Source organism: Miscanthus floridulus, chromosome 18 (genome assembly GCF_019320115.1).
Source record: "Miscanthus floridulus cultivar M001 chromosome 18, ASM1932011v1, whole genome shotgun sequence".
NCBI lineage: Eukaryota > Viridiplantae > Streptophyta > Magnoliopsida > Poales > Poaceae > Miscanthus > Miscanthus floridulus.
Genome location: NC_089597.1, coordinates 107016185 through 107036841, shown reverse-complemented (window position 1 = coordinate 107036841; position 20657 = coordinate 107016185). Strand labels below are relative to the sequence as shown.

At 42.8% G+C, this 20657-nt stretch overlaps 1 protein-coding gene across 1 annotated transcript; it reads left to right on the top strand.

Annotated features, from left to right (window-relative positions):
- Positions 1-2272: 2272 nt before the first annotated feature.
- On the top strand, positions 2273-20182 carry LOC136524338 (GDSL esterase/lipase At3g14820-like). Its single transcript, XM_066517745.1, has 5 exons — positions 2273-2579; positions 18470-18600; positions 18719-18952; positions 19318-19579; positions 19963-20182. The coding sequence occupies exons 1-5, from the start codon at positions 2273-2275 to the stop codon at positions 20148-20150; spliced, it is 1122 nt and encodes a 373-aa protein (XP_066373842.1). The 3' UTR covers positions 20151-20182.
- Positions 20183-20657: the final 475 nt, after the last annotated feature.

The window sequence follows — 20657 nt, the reverse complement described above, 5'->3', positions numbered from 1 at the left end:
ATGTTGTGAAAGATAAAGTCTGGGATCAAGTCATAAGTCTTGAGCATATAAGTACAGAAAAGATGCTCGCGGATCCGCTTACAAAAGGCTTACCACCCAACATGTTCAGAGAACATGGTGTTCAGAGAACATGTAGCTAGCATGGGTTTAAGGGAAAGTCTAAAATTCCTGGACAAAAGAAGACCCAAAGATAAGTATCTATTTCAGAACAGAATAGTGAGTTGTAGCTGTTATGTCTATCGGCAATGGACCATGACGATGAGACATGCTCTATGAGCTAATCTGTAATGGAATGAACAAAAGTAAATGATATGAAAGTGAAAGATGGAATGAGATCAAAGGGGAGAATGTTAGTTGATCTCCACCAATATGGGCTCTTGTCTCTGCTCTCTGATCGGGGGAGCCCAACCCTAATACGGTTGGTGGGCCCCTGTCGCACAGCACATATAAAAGGTAAGGTGGGGATTAGGACTCAGGTTACGAGGTTGACCGGAGCCGCCACACCCACCAAAAGAAAACCCTAATCCGATCTAAAGGCCGTGCTGCCAGCGATGGGATGTGCCCCAACCACCGCCGTCGCACCTCTACAGGGCCACCATCGGACCAAGGCAGTACCACTACGGTCACCACAGCGTCACTAGATCTTCACCGGGCCGCTGGTGATCGTCTCCACGGCGCTGGACGTCTACTGCACCGACGGCATCGGCGTCTACGCTTGCCGATGCGCTGAACAGAGAAGGTGAGGAGCCTTCCCACCTCTATGGGTTACACAGAGGTACGAATCTACGTTCCTAACACAGAGGACAAAATAACATAGAGGCTCACGGTGTCAGGAGAATACTCATCGAGATCGGCACATCACGCGCAATTCATCAGGTCCACTACCTTCAACCTTAGACAACTTATTTGGAAGCCTTAGGGTCCACCAAAATGCATTTTTTTCTTGGCTCAACATACACAATCGTGTTTGAACGTCCTATCAACTAGAGGTCCGAGATTGGCCAAGCGCCCTGTTTACTTGTTGGTTTCAGTCAGCCCAAACCAGTCAGCCAACAGTATTTTTCTCTCACAATAAATTAGCACCAGTCAGCCCAAACCAACCCAGAAACCAACCAGCGAACAGGCCGAAGAAATGCTTCCTGCACCCTTTGTCGGCATGCACCGGAGACGACGCATCACATCCTTGTTGAATTTCGTTATTCGAGGCGCGTCTGGAGCTATATCGCCAGTTGGCTATCTCTGCCTCACCTTGAGCCACAGGGATGGCCCCCTTCCACCACCGTCAAGGATTGGTGGATGTTCGTTGGGTCTTTGCCTGGGGTCCCTCGGCAGGGCCTCCGCTCTCTCATACTTCTAGTAAATTGGGAGATTTGAAAAGAGAGGAATTCACGTACTTTTCAGCAGAAAGAGACATTGGCGCTGGACCTTGCCCAAAAGATCAAAGAAGAGGCAAGGACTTGGGGTTTGGCTGGTGCAAAGTTTTTGACTGCCTTGATTGTGGGCGCCTAGTTTCACTCTCTTGTGATTAATATGTGTTGATTAGTGTCTGTTGGCCCCTGTAAATAGCCTGTCAGGGCTCCCTCCTTGTACTCTCCTTCTATATCAATAGAATTGGTGCACAGTCTCGTGGCCATTCCTTCAAAAAAAAAAGGTTAGATTGAGCCATGGGGCGAAAATCATGGCCTCACCCCGACGTTGGGCCAAGCTTTTATTTTTGGACGTGTCAGGTCGGCTGGTCAGGTCAGATGGCACGTGAACATATCTATCTTGAATGTATGAGCCGTGAGACAACTAGTTTGGTCACACGTCTCCTCCAGATCGCCTAAAATATAGCAACATCGTATCGCAGTACGTAATTTCATACTCTCCTTCCCACCTGCTTGCATGCACACATAATCAGCCTGTTCGCTTGCTCGTAAACGATCGTAAATTTCCAGCCGGGAACAGTATTTTTCTCTCACACCAAACCAGCCAGCAGTAAATAATCCACGATACGATACGGCCTCCCGAACAGGCTGAATAATGTAACCGCTTGACCGATGGTCATCGCAAACAGCAAAATGATCGGCCGGAAGGGACCCACACATTAATAGCTGAAGCATCAAGCGACGGTGGATGCAACGCGCAACCACCTTCATGCAAGCCACAAGTCGAGTCGCGTCACGGACAGCTGTTGCCCGGACATCTCTCTTCACAGCGAGCTATATATATAGCCGCTGCGACTGCGAGTGAGAGAAACAAGCTAGGTCAACAAGGTGCAGGGCAGTCAATAATGGCGTCTCCTCTGGCCTGCATGGGACGCGATGGCTATGGTCGCTGCCAGGTCCTGCTGCTGCTCCTGGCGCTGGCGGTGGTGGTGCTTTTGCCGCCGTCGTCTGCAGTCCATGGATCAGGCAGATCCGGTGGGTACGAGGACATCTCGGCCATCTTCATGTTTGGCGACTCCATCGTCGATCCTGGCAACAACAACCACCGGCTGACGGAGGCGAAGGCCAACTTCCCTCCGTACGGGCAAGACTTCCCCGGCCGGGTTGCCACCGGGAGGTTCTCCAATGGTCTTGTCCCCGGAGACCTATTAGGTATGTTGGCGTCGGTCATATAGTGTTTAAATCTTTTCATGCATGATACTTGTTGGCTGGAGTTACTGCATGGAGTGGATGAGGTTAAAATGGCAAATCTACCAAGAGGACACAGGACGTCGTATAGAGTTATGTGGTGTTTCAGAGGGTGCCTATCATCATCTAATCGCTATATACATGCATGGAGCATATACTTAATTAATTAAGTACTCCCCTGTTTCAAATTATAAGTCGTTTCTGAATTTTCTAGATGCATAGCAATTGCGTATTTACTAGTCGTAGTCTACATCTAGGTCATAGTGGAAACAATGTACCTAGAAAAAAGTTAGAACAAACTAATGATTTGGAATAGAGGGAGTATTTAAGAATATTGTCAAAACTTTAAAAGATGCTCAAACTAACTTTCTAAATGAATGCTATATAATGAGTCTAAGGCTGCATTTGGTGGAGCTCCGGCTCCTTCGTACACTGCAATAAAGAATTATTTTTATTTCTCTTCCTAAAATAAACTAAAATCCAAGCCTACTCGCTTCAACTTTTTCGCAGCCTAAAACAGCAATTCTACAATGCTAGTAGAGAGGCATTACAGCTGTTCCGGCAGCAAATAAGCTAGCATACTTGCATCCAAACAACTTAAATGAAGTCACTGTTTTTGGCAGGCCATGGTAGAAACCTTGGATTATTAGGAGCAATTCTTCGATCTCATGACGAGGACGAGCTCCAATGTACTCCTGAAAATATTCCTATCATTCCTATGCTTCGGGAAGCTTGAACCCATGATATATTAGCCTAAAAATGATGTCTTTTCTTTTTGCAATGATTTATTTAAATTAGACTCAACTTTTTACGACCAAGTTCGTTTTGAGAATGTGTTTATAGAAACATGCATGTACCCAAGAAGTCGCAATAGAGAACGAGCACAGCGGCTCTAGCCTGCAACTACTGGGTACATATATATGAGCCTGGCCCTTAAACTAGTTTGATAAGTTCATATATTTGTCATTTTTTCTAAAGAAAAAAAAATTAATATCAAGAGTGGGCTAGATTCAGAGTGTTGGTTACAGCTTTTCCTGGCTGCGGCTGCAGTTTCTTCAGTTCTCGGTACAGTGAAACATAGGTAGAGCTGCAGCCACAGCCACGGTAAGTGCAGCCGAACACATTCATTATTACGAATGGCAATACTGGCGCCCAAGTATGGGACACAGGGCATTAAACATAAGTTATTAGTTATTTTATGAGTCTTCAAATGATTCTAGGAAATATTTGAGAAAAAAAAACAGCAGAAATGTATATATAGGAATATTGTAAGGAACAAAATACCATTCCGCGTTAAGAAAAAAATGTCACGTGTTCCATACTGTCATATCTTATATTAGCATGAATAATTCTGGCTTCTGCAGTCCTGCCGTAGCTCTGTCTTCACCAAACTTTAAACGCATGATAACATGATGCGGAGGAGGTTCGAGATGATATAGCTACTAAAAGCAAATGGGCGGCATTTACTCCCGCCGGAAAAGAACCCAATTTTAAAATAGTAACTATTTTGAGTTAACTGAATTTAGATTAAAAAAATATCAATATATATTATAAAAATAAGCCTCCTGTCATTAGATATATTTAATAGTATACCATTTTTGTGTTACAAATATTTATACTCTTTTTCTATAAATTCAGTCAAGCTTTAGAAAATTTGGCTAGAGATAGATTTAAAATTGCATCATTTTTCAAATAATAGAGGTCAGCCAAGAATTATGGCCGCTATGCTTATTTACATGAAATTTGAAAAGGAGGTGTCTAGGGGGATAGGCCTCTTCGGATAAAGACTAGGACAATGCACGAGCCCCCACACCACCAACCTCTTAAAAATCCAAATCATGTCATTGTATCCCACCTTATCCACATGTTCTTTTCTTCTTCCTCACAACCATGCCATCCCCGCCTCCCGCCCTATCGTGGCCGTCTTAGATGTCAACAAGCATCGTCCCCTTTTTCCCATCCCTTCCCCCTCCTCCTCCTTCGCCATAACTTGCTTGAATTTGATCCTCAGGCCTCTACCATCGCAGTTCCGGGCTTTGAAGGCGCCACAACTGTAACACCCCAGGTGTTTGCCACCAGTTAAGCAATGGGTTTGAGCTAAAACATGGTATATTAAGTGATGATGAAGATGTCAAGGTCAAACCTATAGAAACGAGCCCCAACCTAAACTTGGATATTGCACCTGTGCTCGCCTATAGACCCCTTTTCAAGATATATGCTTGGGTGGTGTGATTGGAATATCTTCATGTGTCTCACATCAATACCCATCTATATTGATCCATGGAAAAGTTTCGTGAAGTTTGGAATCAAGAAGTCACATGAAATGACGAGTTATGTCCTTGCTTGAATAATTTTATAAAGCGAATGGAATTCTTGATCATCAACCAAATCTTGCAACCTTGCCCAAATGACTCTAGATGAACTCTACAACAAAAGTCATGAAAGGTTCATGTTGAGCAAATGCCAAGAAAATGCTCCAATGGATCAAAAAGGATGATTTAAGCTTCATCGTGGTCCTTCTTTGATCAAAGTAGAACTATAGCTTCTGCACCTGTTATGAAGTTGGGCCTTTAATAAAAGTTGAAGTTTGAGTGGAGTAGAACAAACTTTGTTTTTGGACCCAGAGCCAGATCAACTTGGAACTAAGTCAAATCGAGGCTCGAACTTTGAGTTGACAGCTGTTTTCAGTACTTAGAAAATTTTCTAAGTCTGGAATCCATTGTCATCGCTGTTGGCATTCCGCGTTCTCCGAAATTCATTAAGCAACTTGAGTTGGTCCAAAAAGAGAAGTTGAAGGTTATACTATGGAGAAGAGCATGCAAAAAGTTGCACTGAGTTTGACCGAGTTTTGACCTCCGAAAGTGAATTTCCGTGACCGTTATCAAGGCGCTGACACTAGCAGTTTGTGGCTTAATTACCCGCTGTTGAAGAGCTCTAATGACCTTGGTCTCTAAATGAAAAGTGTAGAGCAGTTCGCGGGCTTCAAACTTCGTTTTGGGCCCGAGGTCTAAATCGGCCCAGATCTGGCCCAATTTGGCGCCCACCTTGCCCTCACCGACGCTCGCCACGTGCTCGATGTTTTGCCTGCGTGGCCGCCATGCACCAGAGCTCGCCCCCCATGGCCGACGCGCGTCCGAACTCCATGCCACGCGCCGCCCCGCTCTCTGCGCCTCCAAATACGAACGCCCGAGCATCGCCACGCATCCCGCACTCGCTCTTGCCCTTCCTGGAGCTCTCCCTCTGCGCACGCACGCCAGAACGGAGCCACCATGGCCGCGTCCGCCATGGCCGAGCTCGGCCTCGCCATGTCTCCACTGCTCAGCCCTTCCTCTTTCCAAGCCGTCAGTGCCATCACATTCCTCGCCTCACGCCGCCCCTCCTGCACTCCCCCGTCGGCCATGTCGTGCCCCGCAGCGCTGGTGCCGCCTCCCGCCGTCGCCTCGGCCGCCGGCGTGCGTGGCCAGGCCGCGTCGGGCCTCCTCGGAGCAAGCTGCGGCCACCCACGGGTGCGCACGACTCCCCTGGTGCTCCCCCGCCCCTCAGCCGCCGCCGACGTACCTCCTCCGGCCGCAACAGCAAGCTCCGACCATCCTCTGCTCTGATTTTTCCGACCAGGGACCTCGCGCGACAATTCGATGAAAGTCAGGGTCTTAACTGCATTGTCATAGACTCAGGTGAATAGTGCCGTAGGACTGGTTTGTAATTATTTTGCAGGAACTTTGGAAATTCATAGTAAATCGTAGAAAATTCGTAAAATAGTAAATGAGGACTTTTTGGAATCCTTGTGAAATTCTCTATGCACTAGATCTATAATATTACATGTTTTACTTTAAAGTTTTAGCTGTAAAAATATATTTATGCAGCTAGGTTTGTAATACTAGTGGTATTTGTCTTTTTCATAACTGTAGATCTAGGGCTCCAAATGGAGTGAAATTTTTGTGGCATGCTACTCATATGATAGTTGATGTGTGATAAAAATTTCATGAGTATTGGATGAAGTATGAGTGAGTTATTGGTTTATCTTGCTCTCACATGAATTCTTGCTTTAGCAACTTGTCTTTTTCGTAGAGGTTGCTATACATATCCAAATGGAGTGAAATTTATACAGTAGACTATTAAGAGGATATGTGAGCCACTGTAATTTTTGTAGAATTTATTGTATACTTTTGGTATATGTTCATTAAGTCACCTTATTATCTAAAATAAATTAAGAAATGCATTAAAATAATTTATTTGGTCATGAACACTAGGTTTTCTGGTGTTCTTTAGTCATGTGTGACATGTTGGTAAAGTTGGTTTTGCCCAATTATGTATTTGCAACATAAGTTAATAATTATTTTCTTGCCGATGTGGTTTATGGACAGATCTGGGAACTTAGCAAAGTTCTTCATGATAATGTGCTTTGTTGTGAAACTTGTTTATACAAAAGTTGTAGATAATTCATGTATCTAGCTTCTATTAAAATTTGGTGTCATTTGGCCAAGTAGTTTAAGAGTTATAGCTGTTTAAAGTTGGGTTTCAGAAATGGCTGCTTTCTGTCAATTGTAGACCAGTTTCTGTAAATGGGTATATTTGACTTAGTTAACTTGAGAATCATGCTGAGATGATTAAAGATGAAATGTAGATAATTTCCTAAGCTTTCCAGAATGTCTTGTTTCATATCATTTGGATTTATAAAACTCCAGATATGATTGATTTATGAAGCTGCTGTTTGCAAGTCCAGAAATTGGCATATTCCGGTTATAGTTGTTGCTTCACCTTGACTTGCTTTGCATGTTACTAAGTGTGGTTCACGTCCTTGGTAATTAAGTTAAATACACCTGAGATCTTGTGAGACTTATGTGCCATGTATAATATTCTTTGTTATCTCAGCATGATAGATTGTGTGATGTTAAGTTAAGCATCGCAAAGTACTTAAGTGTGTTTAGTGTAAACGATGCTTGTCTTGCTTGCTATTTGTGATGCGTCTCATGGTACTATTCTTCATATTCCTACACTTGCATCTTGCATCTCATCTAGGTACGCTAGATGAACCACGTGAAGAACATGATGTTGAAGCCGAACCCGAAGACGATGTATGGAGGATCTATCCCGAAGATGGAAGGACTAAGCGAATGCTAGGACCTGAGACATCACCAGGACGGTGCAAGTTAACTGAACTGACTTGTGGCGGATCCCAGGCAAGCCCCGGAGCATTATAAGTCTCCTAATTTATAAAAGCAATTCTTTCTATATATGAGTTATATATTGTTGCATTAAGTTATAGGAGTTGATTGAAACCGTTGATGCATCTATTACTATCCTTGCCTACCTTATTACCGTTTTACCCTGTTAGGTCAGGATCGAATAACTGCTTAGCCTTGCTTAGACCGGTAGCAATCGGTGATATCCGGTCACCTACATTGATAGGTGGTTACTGGAAGAATTTAGCTATGGAAAGAATGATATCCTGGAATTAACCATGTGTGATGGATAATTGGAGACCGGACGGAAAAAGTTGGAGGCAACCAGACAGGGTTCTGGGGTGCTATTAGTTTCCGTCTGTGTCGATTAAGGACCGACCGTTGTTGGGCCTCGAGTCATGTTGAACGCATGCCTTACATTTAGCTGGCCGGATAAAGTACCTTCCGACCGCGAAGCTGGGAGATTTTTCGGGCCGAGCAGATTGCCCGCAACGCACTGTGCCGGAGCAGGTGTGGTAGGACACGGGGGCGGGATGATAAGGCCAAAGTGCAGTCGGTCGGCCCCCGGGTATATGTGGTTCCTGGCAAACTCGAGATTCCTGGAAAGTTGACTCGGTGATCAATATCTCACTTTAGCGGGTGAGTGAGGTTTGTGTAAGGAATAAATCACCAGCTGGTTAGGAATCGATTCGAATCGCCATCGCTCCTGGATAGTGAGCACTTGACTCGAGTTACTTCATCGTAGTAATTATTATGGAACAATGATGGTTATCTGGATGGTATGGGATATGCTAAATCTAAATTGGTAATTGGATGTTATTGGTTAATCAAGTGATTGCTATAGTACAGGTGCTTACCTAGATGGATAGGCCATAATAAAGATGATGCAAAGTACTTAAAATGGTTTCTTCATGATAGCTTATGCTTTTCGTAAACAAGTCAGCTAGCCCACTAAAGAAAGCCATGCATAATCCTTGGTGTCACTTTATTTCTGGTTTACGACGGGTAAGTCTGGCTGAGTACATTCGAGTACTCAGGGTTTATCCCACCTTGTTGCAGGTGATGTTCTCGACCTGTTGATGATGGTGGCTAACCACCGGTGGGCTCGGTGATTCTATACTTACTTCTCATCTATATGCTTTTGTCGGATGATGTCACTAAGCTAGCAATATATTTGGAACTTATATTAATGTAATCATTTGAAAGCTATGTTGTTTTCACTAAGCGATTTTGAAACCCAAACTTGTACTATTATTTGTTAACCCCTTTGTAATATTATTTCCGCTGCAACCCGATGTATGTGATGTGTATTTGCTTAATCACGCGATCTTGGTTGTGATGTTGATTTACCGAGGTCTTTCGGGACACTCGGCGGACTACCGGGTTTATATGAGTGAAAGTATGGGTGTGTCAACGTGTTAGCGGGGACAACCGTACTTGATCTTGTATAAATTGGGCGGTTCTGTCACAGCTGGTATCAGAGCGAGATTAAGCATAATACTGTCAGGTACATAGTTTTAAAAGCTAAGTTTTGGTTTTAAAAGGTCTATTTTAACTAAAACTTTAGCTACAGGCAAATTTGTCAAAACTTAATTGCAAAACTATGCTAGCGACATCTTCCTTTATGCCCAGTTAAGGATTATTAGGTGGCTATCTAAGTACTAACTTTAAGGGATGTACTTTATTGCAATTTTTCTTTCGTCGTCCATACGGCGTGCTATTGTATGGATGCCATTCGCTTGAATGGTACTGTATGGATCAATTGCCTCTACGCCCAGGTAAGTGTGAGTTGTGAGAGTATGACCGTCCAACTATCGGTCTAGGGGAGAGTTAGCTGTGGTTACTGGAATATTTACATGTTACACACATGTATATATATGAAGGTACTTAATTGCGGGTATATTTATCGGGTAGCTATGGATGTCAAAGTATATACATCTGGGGATGTATATATGGAAAGTATCTTAGTTTACTACTTTCATTGTGTGCTTATTTATCTTTTTGTGGGGATAGGCTGCAATGAATTTGCCTGCAGGTATGCTAACCACGAATGCGTAGATTGAATGTAGCTGACGACTAGCTATATACCGAGAGAGTACGTGTTATGCCACCGACATAAAACGTGATTGTCGCCTTAGGCTGGCAATTTTGTGAGGATGAATAGGACGAGCATGCATCATGATTGTGCTTGTGCATAAATATGCTTTCCCTCACCTTGTTCTAATACTAAGTAACTTGTGATCAATGTGATGTTACTATCTTCTCTGTGTGAAGTTAAACAAGAATGCCTTGTTCCATGTTGCTTGAATAGGAAGTGCTTGAGAAAAGTGTGTGCTTAGCCTTGCTAGAAATAATTGTGGTTACATGCTTAAACCTATAATGTCCTCTAGTTTAGCCAAGTGGTGGGTATGTATGCTTGTTATTTAGGTAGTGCCGTAGTTGTCACCCTTTTGTCCTCGGTAAGCGTACAAGTGTTGAAGAGCGCTATCCTAGAACCACGTCCAAGTTTTGGTAATCACTTGGTGGACACAAGACGTATATGGAAATTCGGCAAGAAGTCCCCTGCTCAGTTGTCCTTGGAAATTAAGCTATGCTCTCTTGCGTTGTGTTTTGATTTTCGGATCCCCTGCTTGTTGACTCCTAACCTTGTGACTACCTTTGTTTGCTATCCCTCCTTCGCATAGTGCTTGCTCCTATGCAACCCAATTTATGCCATGTGAGATTTCTTGTGGGTTGTATGTTCAGTAATGGTGCCACGATTAGCGATCTATGGTGCCGCGACGAAACCGAGAGCCTCTTGTGGGTGCACACACAAGGCTGTGCTGCTCGGCACGCGCTGGTATCGAGGTTTCTAGTCATGATCCATTGCAGAACTACACCAATATGTTATTCTCACTTGAGCTCTTCCTTGGTTATCTCTCCTTATCATGTCAAGAGATCTATATGTCGAACTAGATGCAATAGGACTCCCTTGTGAAGTCATCCAACGGTTAACCTTTGAAGAACAGGTTACTAACAGGAACATAAATAGATTGCAAGAGGGTAGACAAGTGACTCTACTCGATGTGACTGTCCCTGTAATGACGTCGATCATCTAGTGAGCAACCTGTGTCATTTTCATTGGATCAGAAAGGTGCACCACAATTAAGGATGACGTAGACGAACCGACCTTCTTTGGTGTGACCCCTTTCTGCTGACTTCAATGGCGACCATCCGTAGGCTTTGACTAAAATTTTTATTATCAAGAGTGAAGATTTGGAACCTTTTTAAGTATTGAGGGACAACTGATTTGTTACTAGTAGGAAAGTTAGTCTTCAGTTAGGTAACGACTATTTGGTAACTATGAAGGCCAGATCTCATAGAACAATGTTGATCAAGGAAACAGCAAACCTGGCCCTGCAATGCAAGTGCTACTTCTCCAAATGTGCTATCAAGTCAATCCCATCTTGGACAATCATGTATATAGTACAAGACATTGTATCGGCTAGGTAGGAGCTAGTGAAAGCACGTCCCTGATTTTAGTCAGCATCTTTATGCCCCAATGTGCCAATTACACATATGCCCGGACTCTATTGGATGAAGTGCCGAAGGATATATAGGAATGGTTCCTTGTCAATGTAGAAATGCCCTACATGTGGAATAATGTTTTGTGCCCTGTGAAAACAGCCACAAGTCCAATGCTTGCGCATAGTCAAGTTGGTGTCTAGAACGATGGTTGAAGTGTTACCAGAGAAGCATGTGAGGAGAACTCTAGCCTCCATCCTTAGCTAGAAAAAGACTGCTACTGCTACGAGAAAAGTTAGAGAGTGCAAAACACACACCTCAATGTGTGGGGCGAAGAAAAGAGAGGACACAAAATCTGTCCAGATTTTTGTGGCACTAAACCGGTTATCTTCAAGCCGACGGTTAGTGACTCAAACGAAGTTGGATTGACCCCAAACTTGGTGATCTCATTCCTCGCTTAGGACCCTTCAATGTCTTAAGTTGGTTTGAGTATTGGTTGAGTAAAACATCGGATTAGAGAGATATCTTGTCGGCTTGGTTTGCTGCCATTTTCAAACACAGCAGTTTTGGTAGATGAATTGTTTGGATGGTCAAACGGTGCCCATTTGAGTTGAATTTTGGTGAGTAGTTAGAAGACCCATGGATCTACATGCCCACCAAAATTTGTGCATATTGGAGCAGTAGTTTGTGAGATATGAATAGAAAACAAAAGGGTACAGAATCTGCAATTTCACGGCGACTGCGATCATCCTTCACCTGAGAAAGTTGTGTTTACAATTGATGCCAAGATTGGCAAAACGATCATTGTCTTGCCATTAGATAATCCTTTATATGCCCTAGAGAAGACTCCTTGCACCCATGTTTGTGCCGTACCTTTGTCCTCTCGTATCGATAATAGTTGAGCAGTCAAGATGTTCTACAAGTCAAATTGTGCCCTTGCAATTCGAAAGCAATTGGAAAGGTGTCAAACCGCAGATTTTCGGATTATGGTTTTTAAGATATTGATTGGCCTTAGAATGGAAGCCTCGATGTCAAATATAGTTTAGGAAAGCTGGTTTTACTATGATGCAAGTCAACCCAACTTGCTGTGCAACTGCACCACGAAGGCAAATTGTACTTAACCTGCTTGGTAGTGAACTAGTCCTTAGTTTTGTGATTACTTGCAACTTGTGTTGTCCTCCAAGCCTCGCTAACATCCTTCTACGTCAATGGTTCTCCAATGCTGACATGCCTTTGGTACCTTATATGTGTTTTTACCCAAGAGGTTGCATCAGATCCAACCTAGATCACTGTTGCAACTTGGATACGAAGGCTCCCTAAGGAATGATCATCGAGAACGTTGAGCCGACAGAGTCAGCTACTATGTTTACCACTCACTCAGCAGACTCAGACCATACAATATTGTTATCAGAGAAAGAGAACTGCACACATGGAACCATTGCAACGAGTATCCTTCAGAAGATTATCATCTAGTGCAAAGTCCATAAGGTCTGTGCTATATCCACTTGGGAAGTAGATGCTGCAAGTATTTAGTCTACGTTTGTATCGCTCTTCGTACATCAAGGACGAAGTACGTAGGACATTGCTATCTTGGATTCCTCCCAAAGTAACAATACATCATGAAGGCCAACGAAGGAAATTCTTCAGACAAAACTTACTACAAAGGACAAGTATCAGAAAGTGTCTTGACCAAATTAGCCTCTCTTATGCTTGAAGCTATGTAGCCTAAAGCTCTGGCTGATATTGGAAACTGGTAGCATGTCTCTCTTCCACAAAAGTCTTTCGTCCTGAATCTCGGGACGCGATTCTTTTAAGGGGGGAGGGCTGTAACACCCCAGGTGTTTGCCACCAGTTAAGCAATGGGTTTGAGCTAAAACATGGTATATTAAGTGATGATGAAGATGTCAAGGTCAAACCTATAGAAACGAGCCCCAACCTAAACTTGGATATTGCACCTGTGCTCGCCTATAGACCCCTTTTCAAGATATATGCTTGGGTGGTGTGATTGGAATATCTTCATGTGTCTCACATCAATACCCATCTATATTGATCCATGGAAAAGTTTCGTGAAGTTTGGAATCAAGAAGTCACATGAAATGACGAGTTATGTCCTTGCTTGAATAATTTTATAAAGCGAATGGAATTCTTGATCATCAACCAAATCTTGCAACCTTGCCCAAATGACTCTAGATGAACTCTACAACAAAAGTCATGAAAGGTTCATGTTGAGCAAATGCCAAGAAAATGCTCCAATGGATCAAAAAGGATGATTTAAGCTTCATCGTGGTCCTTCTTTGATCAAAGTAGAACTATAGCTTCTGCACCTGTTATGAAGTTGGGCCTTTAATAAAAGTTGAAGTTTGAGTGGAGTAGAACAAACTTTGTTTTTGGACCCAGAGCCAGATCAACTTGGAACTAAGTCAAATCGAGGCTCGAACTTTGAGTTGACAGCTGTTTTCAGTACTTAGAAAATTTTCTAAGTCTGGAATCCATTGTCATCGCTGTTGGCATTCCGCGTTCTCCGAAATTCATTAAGCAACTTGAGTTGGTCCAAAAAGAGAAGTTGAAGGTTATACTATGGAGAAGAGCATGCAAAAAGTTGCACTGAGTTTGACCGAGTTTTGACCTCCGAAAGTGAATTTCCGTGACCGTTATCAAGGCGCTGACACTAGCAGTTTGTGGCTTAATTACCCGCTGTTGAAGAGCTCTAATGACCTTGGTCTCTAAATGAAAAGTGTAGAGCAGTTCGCGGGCTTCAAACTTCGTTTTGGGCCCGAGGTCTAAATCGGCCCAGATCTGGCCCAATTTGGCGCCCACCTTGCCCTCACCGACGCTCGCCACGTGCTCGATGTTTTGCCTGCGTGGCCGCCATGCACCAGAGCTCGCCCCCCATGGCCGACGCGCGTCCGAACTCCATGCCACGCGCCGCCCCGCTCTCTGCGCCTCCAAATACGAACGCCCGAGCATCGCCACGCATCCCGCACTCGCTCTTGCCCTTCCTGGAGCTCTCCCTCTGCGCACGCACGCCAGAACGGAGCCACCATGGCCGCGTCCGCCATGGCCGAGCTCGGCCTCGCCATGTCTCCACTGCTCAGCCCTTCCTCTTTCCAAGCCGTCAGTGCCATCACATTCCTCGCCTCACGCCGCCCCTCCTGCACTCCCCCGTCGGCCATGTCGTGCCCCGCAGCGCTGGTGCCGCCTCCCGCCGTCGCCTCGGCCGCCGGCGTGCGTGGCCAGGCCGCGTCGGGCCTCCTCGGAGCAAGCTGCGGCCACCCACGGGTGCGCACGACTCCCCTGGTGCTCCCCCGCCCCTCAGCCGCCGCCGACGTACCTCCTCCGGCCGCAACAGCAAGCTCCGACCATCCTCTGCTCTGATTTTTCCGACCAGGGACCTCGCGCGACAATTCGATGAAAGTCAGGGTCTTAACTGCATTGTCATAGACTCAGGTGAATAGTGCCGTAGGACTGGTTTGTAATTATTTTGCAGGAACTTTGGAAATTCATAGTAAATCGTAGAAAATTCGTAAAATAGTAAATGAGGACTTTTTGGAATCCTTGTGAAATTCTCTATGCACTAGATCTATAATATTACATGTTTTACTTTAAAGTTTTAGCTGTAAAAATATATTTATGCAGCTAGGTTTGTAATACTAGTGGTATTTGTCTTTTTCATAACTGTAGATCTAGGGCTCCAAATGGAGTGAAATTTTTGTGGCATGCTACTCATATGATAGTTGATGTGTGATAAAAATTTCATGAGTATTGGATGAAGTATGAGTGAGTTATTGGTTTATCTTGCTCTCACATGAATTCTTGCTTTAGCAACTTGTCTTTTTCGTAGAGGTTGCTATACATATCCAAATGGAGTGAAATTTATACAGTAGACTATTAAGAGGATATGTGAGCCACTGTAATTTTTGTAGAATTTATTGTATACTTTTGGTATATGTTCATTAAGTCACCTTATTATCTAAAATAAATTAAGAAATGCATTAAAATAATTTATTTGGTCATGAACACTAGGTTTTCTGGTGTTCTTTAGTCATGTGTGACATGTTGGTAAAGTTGGTTTTGCCCAATTATGTATTTGCAACATAAGTTAATAATTATTTTCTTGCCGATGTGGTTTATGGACAGATCTGGGAACTTAGCAAAGTTCTTCATGATAATGTGCTTTGTTGTGAAACTTGTTTATACAAAAGTTGTAGATAATTCATGTATCTAGCTTCTATTAAAATTTGGTGTCATTTGGCCAAGTAGTTTAAGAGTTATAGCTGTTTAAAGTTGGGTTTCAGAAATGGCTGCTTTCTGTCAATTGTAGACCAGTTTCTGTAAATGGGTATATTTGACTTAGTTAACTTGAGAATCATGCTGAGATGATTAAAGATGAAATGTAGATAATTTCCTAAGCTTTCCAGAATGTCTTGTTTCATATCATTTGGATTTATAAAACTCCAGATATGATTGATTTATGAAGCTGCTGTTTGCAAGTCCAGAAATTGGCATATTCCGGTTATAGTTGTTGCTTCACCTTGACTTGCTTTGCATGTTACTAAGTGTGGTTCACGTCCTTGGTAATTAAGTTAAATACACCTGAGATCTTGTGAGACTTATGTGCCATGTATAATATTCTTTGTTATCTCAGCATGATAGATTGTGTGATGTTAAGTTAAGCATCGCAAAGTACTTAAGTGTGTTTAGTGTAAACGATGCTTGTCTTGCTTGCTATTTGTGATGCGTCTCATGGTACTATTCTTCATATTCCTACACTTGCATCTTGCATCTCATCTAGGTACGCTAGATGAACCACGTGAAGAACATGATGTTGAAGCCGAACCCGAAGACGATGTATGGAGGATCTATCCCGAAGATGGAAGGACTAAGCGAATGCTAGGACCTGAGACATCACCAGGACGGTGCAAGTTAACTGAACTGACTTGTGGCGGATCCCAGGCAAGCCCCGGAGCATTATAAGTCTCCTAATTTATAAAAGCAATTCTTTCTATATATGAGTTATATATTGTTGCATTAAGTTATAGGAGTTGATTGAAACCGTTGATGCATCTATTACTATCCTTGCCTACCTTATTACCGTTTTACCCTGTTAGGTCAGGATCGAATAACTGCTTAGCCTTGCTTAGACCGGTAGCAATCGGTGATATCCGGTCACCTACATTGATAGGTGGTTACTGGAAGAATTTAGCTATGGAAAGAATGATATCCTGGAATTAACCATGTGTGATGGATAATTGGAGACCGGACGGAAAAAGTTGGAGGCAACCAGACAGGGTTCTGGGGTGCTATTAGTTTCCGTCTGTGTCGATTAAGGACCGACCGTTGTTGGGCCTCGAGTCATGTTGAACGCATGCCTTACATTTAGCTGGCCGGATAAAGTACCTTCCGACCGCGAAGCTGGGAGATTTTTCGGGCCGAGCAGATTGCCCGCAACGCACTGTGCCGGAGCAGGTGTGGTAGGACACGGGGGCGGGATGATAAGGCCAAAGTGCAGTCGGTCGGCCCCCGGGTATATGTGGTTCCTGGCAAACTCGAGATTCCTGGAAAGTTGACTCGGTGATCAATATCTCACTTTAGCGGGTGAGTGAGGTTTGTGTAAGGAATAAATCACCAGCTGGTTAGGAATCGATTCGAATCGCCATCGCTCCTGGATAGTGAGCACTTGACTCGAGTTACTTCATCGTAGTAATTATTATGGAACAATGATGGTTATCTGGATGGTATGGGATATGCTAAATCTAAATTGGTAATTGGATGTTATTGGTTAATCAAGTGATTGCTATAGTACAGGTGCTTACCTAGATGGATAGGCCATAATAAAGATGATGCAAAGTACTTAAAATGGTTTCTTCATGATAGCTTATGCTTTTCGTAAACAAGTCAGCTAGCCCACTAAAGAAAGCCATGCATAATCCTTGGTGTCACTTTATTTCTGGTTTACGACGGGTAAGTCTGGCTGAGTACATTCGAGTACTCAGGGTTTATCCCACCTTGTTGCAGGTGATGTTCTCGACCTGTTGATGATGGTGGCTAACCACCGGTGGGCTCGGTGATTCTATACTTACTTCTCATCTATATGCTTTTGTCGGATGATGTCACTAAGCTAGCAATATATTTGGAACTTATATTAATGTAATCATTTGAAAGCTATGTTGTTTTCACTAAGCGATTTTGAAACCCAAACTTGTACTATTATTTGTTAACCCCTTTGTAATATTATTTCCGCTGCAACCCGATGTATGTGATGTGTATTTGCTTAATCACGCGATCTTGGTTGTGATGTTGATTTACCGAGGTCTTTCGGGACACTCGGCGGACTACCGGGTTTATATGAGTGAAAGTATGGGTGTGTCAACGTGTTAGCGGGGACAACCGTACTTGATCTTGTATAAATTGGGCGGTTCTGTCACAGCAACCACGACCACTAAATGTTGTAGTGATGCTGATGAAGACCACTTTTACCTTCCCCTTCCTCGGCTTCCGCCGCCTCCACCATCCCCTCCTGATCCGACGACACTATCGCCCCTATATATGTAGCCCTCCACCGTGCCACCATAATGGCTTCGGATCTGATGCTCCACTGACCCTCCCCAACAGGCCTCCAACACCATCTTAGCAGCGGCGCTGCCACTGCCCACCACTCCGCCGACACATCATCACCATCTGCGATCTGGCTACCTCCTTAGGCATCCCTTTAGACCCAGAAGCCAATGATTCCTTCCCCAACCCCAAAACCCAATTATGTAACCCTAACCCGAGCTAGATTCTTCACTAGAGAAGACAAGATGGTCATAAGAGAAGAAGAGGAGGTTGCCGGAGTTGGAGCTGTCAAAGTTGATCCATCAGATTTTGATTTCATATTTCTTCTTTATTCCCTCCTCTTCATCTCATTTTCTTTCCTTTTCTAGATAATCTTGATTCCAATGGTGATTTGATTTCCATATTTGCCAATAGTACTTTGTGAATACCTATGTGTACAGCACGAACTAGAAAAAAGGAGCTAATAAGGCATCTGTAGTTTTAGTTTGATCCTGAAGCATATGATTGATTTCTTAAATATACATTTTCAGAGTTAGCTCCATTTATATCCTTAATAAAACTTCGTTCTTTCTTATTATATATATATTATTTATTATAATTATTTGTGAGCAGCTTCTAAGTTGGGTGTTAAGGAACTACTGCCTCCTTACCTTGCTGACGACCTTCAGCCAAATGACCTACTCACCGGTGTGGCCTTTGCTTCTGGAGGCAGTGGATATGATCCACTCACATCTACGTTCTCGGTACCATTTCTTTTCTTTTCACATATCAAGTAATTACAATCTGAAAATAGAATTAATTGTTTCTATGAATAATATCATCACTCCATATCCATAAATCAAGGAATACAAATGCATGTAGACTGCCAGGTCGAGTGCGGAGCAACTTGAATTATTCCATGACTACAAGGAGAAGGTAGCAGCTATTGTTGGAGAGGAGAAGATGACACGTGTTATCTCTAAAGCCATCTTCTTTACAATCATGGGGGCCAATGATATTGTAAATAACTATTTTGCAGTTCCTTTAAGACGCCATGAATATGACCTTCCTTCTTATATTGACTTTCTTGTCTCTTCGGCTATCAACTTCACAATGGTAATTGCTACGATTTTGAATATCTAAATTCTTTGAGAATGAGTTATATGAAACTTTTTAATATGTCTTTTCTATGTTCCATTGTCTCTATATTCATAAAAGCTTCATCACACTTTGACAATTTATTTGTGCATTTAGACATTTTTTAATTCCCTTATGTTTTCAGTAGAATTTATCCCTGCATGCACTACACATGTTTTTATTACAACATGAACTGTGCTACACAAAACATGCAAAACATAGACTTTTTTAATCTTTGGCAAACAAAAGATTATATTTAATTTATAAGTTCAATGTGGCATGCAATTATATTAGTAAAATCCATTTTCTCAGTACACAAACGTTCATGCTCCATTTCTGTACAGACTCTGAACAATATGGGAGCTAAGAAAATTGGAGTTGTTGGTGTTCCACCATTAGGCTGCTGTCCTTCTCAAATAATACTTGGAGGAAGTCCATCAAGGGAATGCGAGCCACTAAGGAATCAAGCATCAGTATTATTTAATTCAAAGATCTCAAAGGAAATAGATCGACTAAATGCAGAATGGAATGGTTATGGGTCAAAGTTTGTTTATATTGATATATACTACAATTTACTTGACCTTATTCAGAATCCAGTTTTTTATGGTGAGTTTTATGTTTTCATTTGTTTTAATAACATGATATTCTTGCATTTACAATTTTAAATTATAAATTTAGACAACAAATCTTCTAATTGGCATATACCATCTAAAAATTGACCGCTAAAAGGATGTAGATACTTTTAGGTGAAGGAAGGTTTATTCTAACATGAAATAAGGTTCTACTCTTTGTATTAAGTAGGTACACGCACTTAGTTTAGTTGGAGAATATATGACAAATAATAATCTTTGCAGTTGCATGATCTATGTAATAAAAATCATGTGTAATATGATGATAGTTGGTCTTTTCTCTTCTTCCTAAAGAGATGTTATTTGACATATTGTCATTAGAATCATTTCTGTACTGAATATTGTGTCACAATTATGTAGGTTTCAAGGAGGTCAAAGAAGGTTGTTGTGGTAGCACAGTGTTAAGTGCTGCCGTATTCATTGCATATCACAATGCATGTCCAAATGCAATCGATTATATTTTCTGGGACGGCTTCCATCCTACCGAGAAGGCCTACAACATTGTAGTCGACAAGCTCATCCAACAGAATAGGAAGTACCTAGTGTGAGGAAAAGGTCTTTGTATACGACTACTACAGAATTGTAATTGCACACTGTCAACATTGTTCTATTAATCGAATGTTTGATGTCAGGTTTGACACTATTAAAACATTGTTCTCACTTGCGTATTTTCTATATGATGTTTAAGCTTCCATGTCCTTTGGTTGGTAGATCCGTTTGGGTCTGGATCTAACCGTGCATTCTAACAGTAACATCGCCTTAGGCCCCGATGACAAATCCCACCGCCACTTCCCCAGACGCTGACCATTAACCTGGAATTTCTGCATGTACCCCGACATGACTAACAACGCATCCATCCAGACACCACCAAGAGACAACCAACGATCACCGGACTAAGACTAACAAACCTAGCTATTGTCGACTGCACCACCATGGAGATTAGGCAGTATGCACTCTCAAGTGATCCTGGGGGAAAGTGGAGACGAGCAACACAATGGCAGATCGGGGGTCACTGGGCTAAGACTAACAAACCATGGCTATTGTCGACTTCACCA